General features: G+C 38.3%; 1 protein-coding gene across 31 annotated transcripts in view; it reads left to right on the top strand.

Moving 5' to 3' along the window:
* CHL1 (cell adhesion molecule L1 like) overlaps positions 1–13,982 on the top strand; it is a 355,943-nt gene that overhangs the window by 268,358 nt on the left and 73,603 nt on the right. For all 31 annotated transcript variants that reach the window (XM_086366681.1, XM_086366694.1, XM_086366676.1 and 28 more), the window contains one exon: positions 962–1,149. In XM_086366681.1, coding sequence (XP_086222807.1) covers positions 962–1,149 — 188 coding nt within the window. The remainder of the gene's footprint in view (positions 1–961; positions 1,150–13,982) is intronic.

Below are 13,982 nucleotides of genomic sequence, written 5' to 3'. Positions count from 1 at the left end.
CCATAAGTCAGAAGATAATGTAGTCATAAAATCTATCTTTAGAGCATTGTAATAATTGGAAAAACTTAAATGGAAAAATTATACATTCATTATGGTCTCAATTATGTTACAAATATGTCTAAAAATATTGATAGACTATATAACCCAATTTGATAATAATTGGCTTGTGTGTTTTTGAATTTTGAGTGAGCTCTTCTCAAATACACACACACACAGACACACACACACGGACATATTATATATTTATATTTTTTAGTCTCCAAATACTGTAATGTCTGAAATATTAGTAAAGATCCTACATTATCTTTTCAACTGGATAAGTTTTAAAATATATCTTTAATTTTAAAAGAACAGAATGAAACTTATCTTTTTTTCCCCTTCCAATTGTCACAGCTTTTTCATGGCTTGTGTCTCAGTCAGTTCTGGCTGCTACAATAAAAATACCACAGACTGAATGGCTTAAACAACAGACACACATTTCTCACAGCTCTGGTGGTGAGAAGACCAAGACCAAGTCACTGACGGATTTAGTATCACCGGCAGCTTTGGTGTCTGGTGATGACCTGCTTGGTGTTCACAGCCAGTCATCTTCTTGTAACCTCACGTGGCAGAAGGGAGCAAGAATGGGATCTCTTTTATAAGGACCGCAATCCCATTTGTGAGGACTTCACCCTCATGACATAAACACCTCTCCAAGGCCCTACCCTCAAATACTATTACAATACATTGGGAAATAGACTTCAACATACGAATTTTAGGGAGACATAAACATTAAGTCTATAGCAGTTTATAAGATTTCTCAGATTATTTTAGATGCCTTTTTTGTATTGTTATATTCAGTTAAATAGATGTATTATATACTTTTTATTTTAAAATGTCTCGGTTTTCTTATTTCTGTATATTTGTTTGTAAATAAGTTATGATTTTTTTCAGGGTTGCTAACTTTAGTTTTATCTTACAGATTCTTGTGGAATAAGGATGACAAGCCTTTTAATCTCTCTGACCCTCGGATAATTGTATCTAACAATGGGGGGACTTTCAGGATACCAAATGATGGGCACATATCTCACTTTCAAGGAAAATACCGCTGCTTTGCTTCTAATAAGCTGGGGATTGCTATGTCAGAAGAAATCGAGTTTATAGTTCCTAGTAAGTATTGCGGTGCTTCCCAGGTGGCTCAGTGGTAAAGAATCTGCTTGCCAATGCAGGAGACGTGGGTTCAATCCCTGGTTGGGGAAGATCCCCTAGAGAAGGAAATGGCAACCCACTCCAGTATTCTTGTCTGGAGAATTCCATGGAAAGAGGAATCTGTCTGGGCTACAGTCCATGGGGTTGCAAAAGAGTCCTACACAGCTTAGCATCTCAGCAGCAGCAGCAACAGTAAGTATTAGAGAGGAGATTTCATTTAATATTTCAGTGAAGTTTAGTAGGAGTTATCGGAGAAGGCAATGGCACCCTGCCGGGGTCCAGCCCCGGTGGATCCAGGGAATTGGAAGCGGGGACGGCGTCGGCGAGGATCAGGAAACAACTGCTTAATTAAACGTTAATTAAGGATATAAAGAGTAATAGAAGAAGGATAGCTCAGTGAGGAAATTCAGTGGAGAAAAGAAGCTGAATAATTCAGCCAGAAGGTAAGAGAAAGAACGACATGGGGAGACCAAGTTTCGGTGAACAAGGCCCGCACTTTATTTTCCAAAGTAGTTTTTATACCTTAAGTTATGCGTAGAGGATAATGGGGGAAGGGTAGAGTCATGCAGCAAGCCAGGCTTTCTTCCTGCAAACTTATCATATGCAAAAGTTTAGGTGATTTGCATCATCTTCTGGCCCAGAGGCCTGTTAACATTTTAAGACCCTTTCTTCAGAAAACTTATTTTTCTCTAAAGGTGATAAGCGCCACCCTTCAAAAGCATTAGATAAAGTTGCATTCCTACAGAGCAAAGGTGTAGTGAGCTATAACAAGAAAAAGAATTAACTCAAGGGTCCCAGGTTACAAACATTAAAGCTACTATTTACACCAATTATATTAATCAATACACTGCCAGGGACACAGCAGGTAAGGGATATGGAGACTTAGCAGCAAACATTGGCCCAACAAGTGAAAAACCCTTCACCAATACAATTTCTAATCAATCTTTTAACTGCTCAGAGGAATCTGTATTTAGACAGTTTAGAACATCTCATGCCTCTCACAGTTGGGAGGCTCTGAGCAATCACATGTGGCCGGAAAAACCTATTCAGGCAGGCTAGAGGACTTCCAAAGGAGTTTGTAGGTTGAAACACTGTCACACCCAGGAATTATTAACTGGAGCTGTAAGCTAACTCTTTTTTCAGAGAGAGGTAGTGGGGGACAGCCCCCCGTAAAGTCAGAGGTGTAGGTGAAAGCACAAAGCAGAAAGTAGGCAGACTCTGGTTTTGGGGGTAGATGCTCGAGAATTTCCAGGGAGACTCCTGAGGCTTGATCCCGCCTTTGCGTATGCCAAGCCTCCTTCCTCATGACCTTTGCCACGGGCAGAGCTCGCTCCCCGCAGCACCCCACTCCAGTACTCTTGCCTGGAAAATCTATGGATGGAGGAGCCTGGTAGGCTGCAGTCCATGGGGTCGCTAAGAGTCAGACACGACTGAGCGACTTGACTTTCACATTTTACTTTCATGCATTGGGGAAGGAAATGGCAACCCACTCCAGTATTCTTGCCTGGAGAATCTCAGGGGCAGAGGAGACTAATGGGCTGCTGTCTATGGGGTCACACAGAGTCGGACACGACTGAAGCGACTTAGCAGCAGCAGCAGTAGGAGTTATACTAGGCTGCAATGAAATAAGATTATTAATTTAATCATCTTATAATTGCCTTATGTTTTATTTATAGGGGAAATTATCTTCCAGGTTTTGATATTTAGAAGTTGATGACCATGAAAGCAACATACTCTCGCTGTGTCACTAATAATACATGTAACATGAGGAAAAATAGTATTTGTTTTGCTTCATCCAGTGAAGTTAAATATATTAGTTAGATTTGGCTAGGTTATGCTGCAGTCACAAGTAATCCCCAAGCCTTTGTGTTAATACAGGGTTGTTCCTTGATGAGGCAGTTTGCTGTAGTTCTGGCAGCTCTTCAGAGCAACTGTTCTCCATGTAGCTTTTCAGAGATGCTAACTGATGGATATACCATCATCCTATCTCTGCACCATGTGAGACTTGGACCATCTGGGTCAGAGTGTGGGGGTATAGAACACTGCTTCCCACAAGAAGTCACACAGGCAGCTTCTACTCACCTTGTTGGGGGGGCAAAACAAACGGCGTAGCCCCACCTAACCTCAGTATGAGTGCTCAGTGATATTAGTATAGGTTAGTGATATCTTCCATAGATCATAACCATGGAAAACTACAAGCTCCTTTACCATTAAAGCTGTTATTTATCAATAATTACCCCCAAGAGTAAGCAACTTCTTTATTACCAGATCTGATTTCTGTAGCATGGGATCTCTGATGACTGACTTTCACATTTGGTCATTTATTTTCCTGAATTTTAAGGTATCCAACACTACTTGATTCTAACCAAAGGCTTTAAAGAAAAAAATTCTTAGATATAAAACTGCCAAGAGGTTCTATTGTGCAATTTCTTCTTGCAGAGTTCTAGACCTTTCAGGATATGGACACCTTATGCTGGGGGATTAGAATGTACACAAACCTGGGGAGAACAAATAATTAAAAACGTGTGTGTTATCCTTAAAGTTGGAACAGGAAACTGGGTTTAAATTTTTTTAAGTTTTCTGTATTGTTCTAGAGGAGAGACTATAACTCAAATTTAAAACCTTAACAAGTATTTGTCTTAAAATATATAGAATAGTTACAGTATACATATAGAACAAAATATGAGTGATTTTCACACTCTGGTATCAAGAAGAAAAAGAAAAAGGCAAGAGAGAAGAGAAAAAAACTTAGAAATAAATCTAAACTTCAGTTCAGTTCAGTCACTCAGTCATGTCGGAATCTTTGCAACCCCGTGAATCGCAGCACGCCAGGCCTCCCTGTCCATCACCAACTTCCGGAGTTCACCCAGACTCACGTCCATCGAGTCAGTGAGGCCATCCAGCCATCTCATCCTCTGTCCCCTTCTCCTCCTGCCCCCAATCCCTTCCAGCATCAGACCATTTTCCAATTGGTCAACTCTTCGCATGAGGTGGCCAAAGTACTGGAGTTTCAGCTTTAGCATCATTCCTTCCAAAGAAATCCCAGGGCTGATCTCCTTCAGAATAGACTGGTTGGATCTCCTTGCAGTCCAAGGGACTCTCAAGAGCCTTCTCCAACACCACAGTTCAAAAGCATCCATTCTTTGGCGCTCAGCTTTCTTCACAGTCCAACTCTCACATCCATACATGACCACTGGAAAAACCATAGCCTTGACTAGACAGACCTTTGTTGGCAAAGTAATGTCTCTGCTTTTCAATGTGCTGTCTAGGTTGGTCATAACGTTCCTTCCACGGAGTAATTTTGCAAATTACTGCAAATTCTGCAGTGATTTTGGAGCCCCAAAAAGTAAAGTCTGACACTGTTTCCACTGTTTCCCCATCTATTTCTTTTCTTTTTTTTTTTTTTTAATCATTTATTTATTTTAATTTGGCTGCACTGGGTCTTAGTTGCTGCATGTGGGATCTAGCTCCCTGTCCAGGGATTGAACCCAGGCCCCCTGCATTGGGAGCGCAGAGTCTTAGCCACTGGACCACCAGGGAAGTCCCCCCCATCTATTTCCCATGAAGTGGTGGGACCAGATGCCATGATCTTTGTTTTCTGAATGTTGAGCTTTAAGCCAACTTTTTCACTCTCCACTTTCACTTTCATCAAAGGCTTTTTAGTTCCTCTTCACTTTCTGCCATAAGGGTGGTGTCATCTGCATATCTGAGGTTATTGATATTTCTCCCTCCAATCTTTTTTTTAATTTAATTTTATTTTTAAACTTTACAATATTGTATTGGTTCTGCCATACATCGAAATGAATCCGCCACAGGCATACATGTGTTCCCCATCCTGAATCCTCCTCCCTCCCCATACCATCCCTCTGGGTCATCCCAGTGCACCAGCCCCAAGCATCCAGTATCATGCATCGAACCTGGACTGGCGACTCTTTTCATATATGATATTGTACATATATCAGTGCCATTCTCCCAAATCATCCCACCCTCTCCCTCTCCCACAGAGTCCAAAAGACTGTTCTATACATCAGTGTCTCTTTTTTTTTTTATTGCATAATTTCATCTGTAACTATTAACAATGTATATCTGTAAAAGAAAAAGGATAAAAATCCACAAAATGTTCATAATACATCTAAATTAATGTCTTTTTTTTTACATACACATGGAAATTTATTTTACTTATGTAAAACATTATATAGTAGCAGACTCATTCACTTAAATATAAACTTTTTTGATTTCACAGTCATAAGTATATCACACCACTGGCACAATTAATATACTATAGGAAATAGTTATACAGAAATATATACGTTGTCAATGCTCTTTGGAAAACTACATAGTACAATACATATGGTCTTTTTTTTTTTTTTCTCCCAAATCTTCCCACCCTCTCCCTCTCCCACAGAGTCCATAAGCCTGTTCTATACATCAGTGTCTCTTTTGCTGTCTCGTATACAGGGTTATCGTTACCATCTTTCTAAATTCCATATATATGCGTTAGTATACTGTATTGGTGTTTGTCCTTCTGGCTTACTTCACTCTGTATAATAGGCTCAAGTTTCATCCACCTCATTAGAACTGATTCAAATGTATTCTTTTTAATGGCTGAGTAATACTCCATTGTGTATATGTACTGTCTCATATACAGGGTTATTGTTACCATCTTTCTAAATTCCATATATATGCGTTAGTATACTGTATTGGTGTTTTTCTTTCTGGCTTACTTCACTCTGTAGAATAGGCTCCAGTTTCATCCACCTCATTAGAACTGATTCAAATGTATTCTTTTTAATGGCTGAGTAATACTCCATTGTGTATATGTACTGTCTCATATACAGGGTTATTGTTACCATCTTTCTAAATTCCATATATATGCGTTGGTATACTGTATTGGTGTTTTTCTTTCTGGCTTACTTCACTCTGTAGAATAGGCTCCAGTTTCATCCACCTCATTAGAACTGATTCAAATGTATTCTTTTTAATGGCTGAGTAATACTCCATTGTGTATATGTACCACAGCTTTCTTATCCATTCATCTGCTGATGGACATCTAGGCTGCTTCCATGTCCTGGCTATTATAAACAGTGCTGCGATGAACATTGGGGTACACGTCTCTTTCCCTTCTGGTTTCCTTAGTGTGTATGCCCACAGTGGGATTGCTGGATCATAAGGCAGTTCTATTTCCAGTTTTTAAAGGAATCTCCACACTGTTCTCCATAGTGGCTGTACTAGTTTGCATTCCCACCAACAGTGTAAGAGGGTTCCCTTTTCTCCACATCCTCTCCAGCATTTATTACTTGTAGACTTTTGGATCGCAGCCATTCTGACTGGCGTGAAATGGTACCCCCCAATCTTGATTCCAGCTTGTGCTTCTCCCAGCCCAGCATTTCTCATGATGTACTTTGCATAGAAGTTAAATAAGCAGGGTAATAATATACAGCCTTGACGTACTCCTTTTCCTATTTGGAACCAGTCTGTTGTTCCATGTCCAGTTCTAACTGTTGCTTCCTGACCTGCATACAGGTTTCTCAAGAGGCAGGTCAGGTGGTCTCCCATCTCTTTCAGAATTTTCCACAGTTTATTGTGATCCACACAGTCAAAAGCTTTGGCATAGTCAATAAAGCAGAAATAGATGTTTTTCTGGAACTCTCTTGCTTTTTCCATGATCTAGTGGATGTTGGCAATTGATCTCTGGTTCCTCTGCCTTTTCTAATCTAAATATATAATTAATTAAAGATGAAAGTAAATAAACTAAGTGCTCCAAAATTTAAAAAGTTATAAGCTATTTACCACATTACACATCTAAATCATGAGAAAATAGAATTGTTGAAACTACAAGGGGGAAAAGATATTCCATCTTTTTAATAGATAAATAGATATCTTGAATAAATACTGTTCAAAAGAAAAGTACATATGGCTCTCTTATCAATCAAAATAGACTTGATTTTATAAAGGCTCCCTGGAGATTAATGTACCAGGCATATGTAATAGAAAGGTGTATGGAGAATTTAAAGAACCCAATCACAAGCTCTAGCTAATCAGCGTGTATAGAGCATTATACCTGAAACTGCAGAGTGTTTTTCAGTATTTGATGATACATTAGCTATGAAGTGAATATGACCAAAATACAGTTGAGAAATGGGTATTAAAAAAATCCAAAAAGAAAACATTACCAATGAATATAACTGAAGATGATATTAATGTGTTTATAAATAATTTTACAGATCTCTAAGTTGGAGAAAAGACCCTGATGCTGGGAAGGATTGAGGGCAGGAAAAGGGGATGACAGAGGATGACCTGGTTGGATAGTGTCACAGACTTGATGGACATGGGTTTGGGTGGACTCCAGGAGTTGGTGATGGACAGGGAGGCTTGGAGTGCTGCAGTTCATGGGGTTGCGAAGAGTCGGACACGACTGAGCGACTGAACCGAAGTTGGAGAAGGAAATGGCAACCCAGTCCAGTATTCTTGCCTGGAGAATCCCATGGACAGAGGAGCCTGGCAGGCTATCGTCCATGGGGTCACAAAGAGTCAGACACAACTTAGCGACTAAACCACCACCACCAAGTGAAGAGCAAAAAAGGAAGTGGCAAAAGATATAAACTTGCACCTCAGATTGCAATGGGCAATACAAATATAAAAATATGCTTAATTAGTAATCAGAAATAGATCTATGGTAACCTAAATAATAAAAGCATTTGATTCCTGCAAATTGGGAAATACAACAGAGTCTGAAAGTAGCAGTTTTAGGTGGGACTTTGCGGCCGGCATAACAGGTATCCACTGTGGAGAGTCCAGTTTACTGCTTGGACTGTGGAGGATGTTGGTCACTGCCTACTTAGTTAAAGATACTCTCACTAGTGACCCAGAAATTCCTCCTCTCTGCTCATGTGCACGTGCCCCTTACCTGTGAGCACCAGGAATAGCTGTGGCAGCATTGCTTGTGTTTTAGAAATATACTGACAAAAAACACAAGTTCATTTGTGATATAATGAAATAATTGTGGCATATTCGTACAAAAATTACTCAGCAGTGAAGACTGATGAACCTTAGAGATGTGTTGAACAATGAAAGCAAATCTCTAAGAGAAACAAAGTGTGATTTCATTTATATAAGGTCACTATATGTAAAAATGAATATTGTTTAGGATCATCATTTCATGTGTTAAAATCATAGTGTAGAACAAGAGAATGTTGAAAACAAAATTTAGGATGGTAGTTACCTCTAACGGGATGTGGAATAGGTAGGATCTACACCGGATAGAAAGGTGACGGTGCTTTTATGTTTCTCTTACGATGGGTGGTGGGTAAAGAGTGTTGCATTTCTTTCTTTTTATTCTTTACATTTATTTTATGTGGTCTTTATATATACAAAATTAATTAGTATGTAGCATACTGATTTGTCTTAGACATACTGAATTATTAAGTGTGATGTTAGAGCATAGTAGTGGGCAGAGTAGTGACATCCAGACTTGAAAATTTGCCTCTGGAGTTTGGGTTTAAAATGACGGTAGGGAATGTTCATGAATTCTGGGTCAGAAAACTAATTGAGAATCATAAAATCACATAGTATAACTATACAGCTATAGTTATAGTTCTATATTACAGATTATATTATTATAAACTATAATATAGTGTATAATATAGATAAATATATAATTAACTGAAATAAGATGAGGAACTAGGAGACAGGGAGAGGAAAGGAAGATATAAAAAAATCATTGTACAAGACAAGGCATTAGGGTGATTCCTAACCTGAATTCTAGTGGTTGCTATGGAGACACAAAGGAACAGGCAGTTGCTAGACCTATAGCAGAGAAATGGCACATTTTAGTATAAGGTTCTGCAATTAAAGGATTTTGAAAAGAAAATGTTTTCTGTCATTATCAAAGCAGACCAAGTGAAAGCATGAACAATGTAAGGGTACCGGAATTGGCTAGTATTGAAATTAAGAGATGAGAGTTGAGTCTGAGCTATGTAGTGGATAATTGCGCCATTTTTTCTGCTGCTGTAGAAAAGAGGAAAGTAAATCAGGTTTCTCATGCATCATTTCCAGCTCCTCCTAAAATTACTTCATCATCTAACACCTTTCTGCAATTATTTATATGTTGAATAGGACCATCAGCCCAATTCTTAGGAGTTTATAATTCAGAGACCATTTAAGGCTTCCTACAAGTTTTATCAATTGATTCTTCTCTTAAGGTGTAGAGAATTGATTCTTCATTTATATTACACTCTGTGATATGAGTTTTAAAGTTTGTAAAACTTTAAAGTTTTAACTCTCATTTCTTAAACTTTTCTTTAGAACAAACTTAAAGGCTAGATTGTAAGTTTAAACATAGGTACAGTAGCTGAAAATCTGGTCATTACCCCTTACAGACAGAAAAATTTATACACTGTGTTTAGTTATCTACTTTTAACAAAATTGCAGTTGACTTTGCCAGGAAAAGAAAGCATAAAAAAAAAAGCAAACAACCAAATACAATGTACTCTTTTCAAATATGGAGAAAATCATTCAACTGAATGGATTTTCCAAGATATGGCATGGTAAGTTAGGCTGTGAATTATTCAACAGATCTTCATTAAACTCCCTTCATGTGTCAGACACTTTTCTAGTAATTTGAGATACAGCAGTGAACAAAGGAAAGACTGTAGCCAAGAAACCGAAATCCTGTGGGTGTGGTCAGTGAGTCTGGAGAGAAGGTACGCTATTTTGTTGCCTTCATTATGACAGATATCAGTGAAGTTAGAATGAAGCTGTGAATAATTCCGTTTTGGCAGTTCAGTTTTATTTATCCTTGAGGGCACAGATCAGCCTTCTCCACTTAACATTCTTAGTCTATCTTCAGTTCAGTTCAGTTGCTCAGCCCTGTCCAGCTCTTTGCGACCCCATGAATTGCAGCACGCCAGGCCTCCCTGTCCATCACCAACTCCTGGAGTTCACTCAAACTCATGTCCATCGAGTTGGTGATGCCATCCAGCCATCTCATCCTCTCTCATCCCCTTCTCCTCCTGCCCCCAATCCCTCCCAGTATCAGGGTCTTTTCCAGTGAGTCAACTCTTTGCATGAGATGGCCAAAATATTGGAGTTTCGGCTTCAGCATCAGTCCTTTCAATGAATATTTAGGACAGATTTCCTTTAGGATGGACTGGTTGGATCTCCTTGCAGTCCAAGGGACTCTCAAGAGTCTTCTCCAACACCACAGTTCAAAAGCATCAATTCTTCGGTGCTCAGCTTTCTTCACAGTCCAAATCTCACATCCATACATGACCACTGGAAAAACCATAGCTTTGACTAGACGGGCCTTTGTTGGCAAAGTAATGTCTTTGCTTTTCAATATGCTATCTAGGTTGGTCATAACTTTAGCCTATACTAATTTTTCTTATAGATTCTGTGTATTATTTACACATCATAAATTTTACCAGCTTGTGTACACAGTGGTTCCTTTTATCATAAAAATTTTCAGTTCAACTATCATTAGAAGCCAGTATTAGAGCGTTTCCCTCATCCCTGAAAGATTAGGTGCTCTCTGTCCCCATGCCCAGGTGGTCGCCAGTCTGATGCTTGCCTCTTGAAATGTTTTTTTCTGAATATTTCATGTAAATGAAATCATACAATATGTGATCTTTTCCATCTAGCTTCTTTCCACTTAGCCTGATTTTGTGATTCATTCATGTTATAGGATAAATCAGTAGTTGGTTCATTTTTATTGCTGAATAATATTCATATAATAATGATACAGATATACCACATTTTGTTTGTCCATTCACCAGTTGATGTCCATTTGGATTGTTTCTAACTTTATTACTAATTTTTCTTTTTATAATAGTCAATCAGTAATGTTAGGAACATCCATGTGTAAATTCTGTGGAATTTTAAAAGCATTTTTTTGTTGTTTGGAAGAGACTTTGACTGTCAAATATATTGATCAGGATATTAAAGGTGAGAATGATATCATCCTGTCCTATTCTTTGTTCTCTGTATTGTCTTATAAATGCTGTGTGAATTCTTATTATCAGTGATTGATTTACTGGCTAAAGATTAAAAGAATGAATAAAGGTAAAAATGCAGTATGCATTACTCGTAAAGTAATGCAGGGAATAGCAGGTTTAGGGGTGAAATCATCTGTATATTGTTTCAATAGAAACTACCTAGAATTTCTAGTGTGCTGGGTTTCTACATTTGTATGAATTCCTCAGGTCAGTTTCCTTAAGGCATATCTTGGCTATTTACTGCTCTAATTTGGGAAGGGTAGAATAGCAAAAGTAGGGGTCCGGTGGTATATGCTAGTTTCTTCTACTAATATATGCAAACTAACCTTAGGAGCATCAATTTGTTCAGTAGAGAGTGCAACTTAGAGTTTTAAAGGTTTAATTAAGGCTGAGGATTTTGCTCTCATGCGTCCCAGTATGTGAATGACTAGAATGAAATGGACTGCATTGGTTGTCCTTCCTTAGTGTGAATTCATTACCAGTTCATAGACTGAAAGGCAGTGCTATTTCTCTGTACTTCTAAGTGGGTTAATAGGGTACTCTACAGGAAATGGGAATCAATTAAATCTCTTTGCAGACAGAAACTGGAGTTCAGGGTGATACAGCATGTGAGCTCAGTGGCTTGCATTCATGATAATGATGCCAGACTGTCAGCAATTTGCTGAGCACATTCAAGGGAAAAGGAAAGCACTCAAAAGCTCCCCAGGCCAGTCCTGTAAACAAAGTGAGAAGTCAAAATAGATAAAGCTCTTTGGCATAGGAAGGGGGACAGAATAATTCATTAAACAAACCATAGGTTCTTATAAGATACAGTCTTTCATCCCTCAGGCACCCTCCCTACTTTCTTTGATAACGTTAATTCCAAATAGTTGAATAAAATGTAGAAGTTGTTATGATATAGGCTACATGAAAGATCAGAAACAATAGCAAAGGAAAGCTCTTTGTCCCTTTGCCCATCTCTATACAATGTGACTGGGTTTACCATGTAAAGTGAAAATATTTGAACAAGAGCCAACATACTGAGTGATTTTTAAGTGCCTGACACTATGTTAATTGATTTATATGAAATAGTTTATTTAAACTTTGCCACAAATCAATGAATTAGGTGTCATGTCAAATTCCATTTTATGAATAAAGAAACTGAAACACATTAAGTAATAGGCTCAGGTCACATGGTAAGGGATGAAGCCAGGATTCAGCCCTAAGCAGCTGGCTCCAGAGCACATGTTTATAATCTGATGTTCCACAGTGTTGCCTATGCTTTGATCATTCTGTTAACACATCCTCTGGATGAGCTAAAAAGCATTATCCTTCTTTGTTGAAAATAACCTTGGCAATAGGTTTTCAGACTCAGAGAAAGATAGAGAATATACGGAGAGTTGATTTTATTCTTTGGGTATCAGAGAAAGATACTCCGTAGGTAACAAAGATAATAACTTGGTAATGGTTAAGTCACCAGTACCTTTTCATTGACGTGGTTAGTCAGAATTACTTGTATTTCATTAAATTTCTCTGATGACATTTCATTACCAGTTCTTTACTGTTAAGTTGGTTGCCATGTGGGACTGTGCAACATGTCCTTAAGACAAGCCTCTGAGGGAGGCTTTTGAGGAGCCCAGAGAGATGAACTGAAAGGATTCTAAGATGCCAGAGAAAAGTAAAAAGGGGGCACAGAAAGTAAGGATAGTGGTCTGAAGCAAAAGAGCCAGTAAGTTTTAGTGTCCAGGCCAGAGCCGTTTATAGGCTAGTCTGTAGATAAAAAAATTGTTTTTCACAAGTCTGCTATATTTCAAGTACAAGATGTTATTTTTTTTTTAGTATATTAGTTGAAAGAGTTAAGATGATGGGTTTCAAAACTAATTGTCAGTACCGCAAGTATCGAGCCCCTAGAGAGTTTGTATTTGCAGGTTTGCTGTGTGTTGATAGCTTCAGTAGGAAGACTAGCATGTAGCTAATTTGTCTCTCCAAAAGGCTTTTCATGCCAGGTGGGTTTTTAGGGAATTGGGTCCCTGGAGTTGTTCCTAGAAGTTTGTCTGCTACACTGAATAATGAATGTGGAAGCCTATTGAAAAGTAGTAAAGGGATGGGTGCTATGCTTTGCTTGATTTTCTGATGAGGTAGACTGATAGGGACTAAATGTTTATGGCTTCATCTAGACTTGATATTATGGGATTTCCAAACATTCTTCAAATCCTACTTAGGTAGATGCTAATGTAGAAGTGGATGCTGATCCCTTTGCAAAGACACCATTCCATGGTCAAGTCTAGTCAGAATTAGTTCAGTTCAGTTCAGTTGCTCAGTCGTGTCCAACTCTTTGCAACCCCATGAACCGCAGCACGCCAGGCCTCTCTGTCCATCACCAACTCCCAGAGTCCACCCAAACCCATGTTCATAGTCACAATTAAGTGATACACAATTAAGTGACTTTGTTTTTGGTGTTAATAGAGCACTCATTTGAAATGTGTTGGTGAGCTCCAGCAGTGTAGTTGCCTCACACAAAAGAAAAATGACTGTTTACGATTCATGTTTTTAAAGTATTGCATCTGTTCAAACTCAACAATGCTAATGTTTATCATCAGAGAAATACAATTAGCAAAATTCATTGGGAGTCATTTTTAAATAGAGTCATTTTTTAAAATGAATTGAGGTAGACGTCATGCTTGCAGTTGTTATAATAATTAAATTTCACATTTATCTGTAAATGTTATAATATTCAATTTTTTGCTTTGCATCAAATTTACTATATAGTTTGAAAGTCAAAGAGTAAGATCTAAAAAAAAATGACAAATTTTTATCCTTTAC

Source organism: Bos grunniens, chromosome 22 (genome assembly GCF_055505025.1).
Source record: "Bos grunniens cultivar Pamir isolate PY7600 chromosome 22, Bosgru_T2T1.0, whole genome shotgun sequence".
Lineage (NCBI taxonomy): Eukaryota > Metazoa > Chordata > Mammalia > Artiodactyla > Bovidae > Bos > Bos grunniens.
Note: the sequence above shows the minus strand (reverse complement) of the source record. Positions and strands in the feature narration are given on the sequence as shown.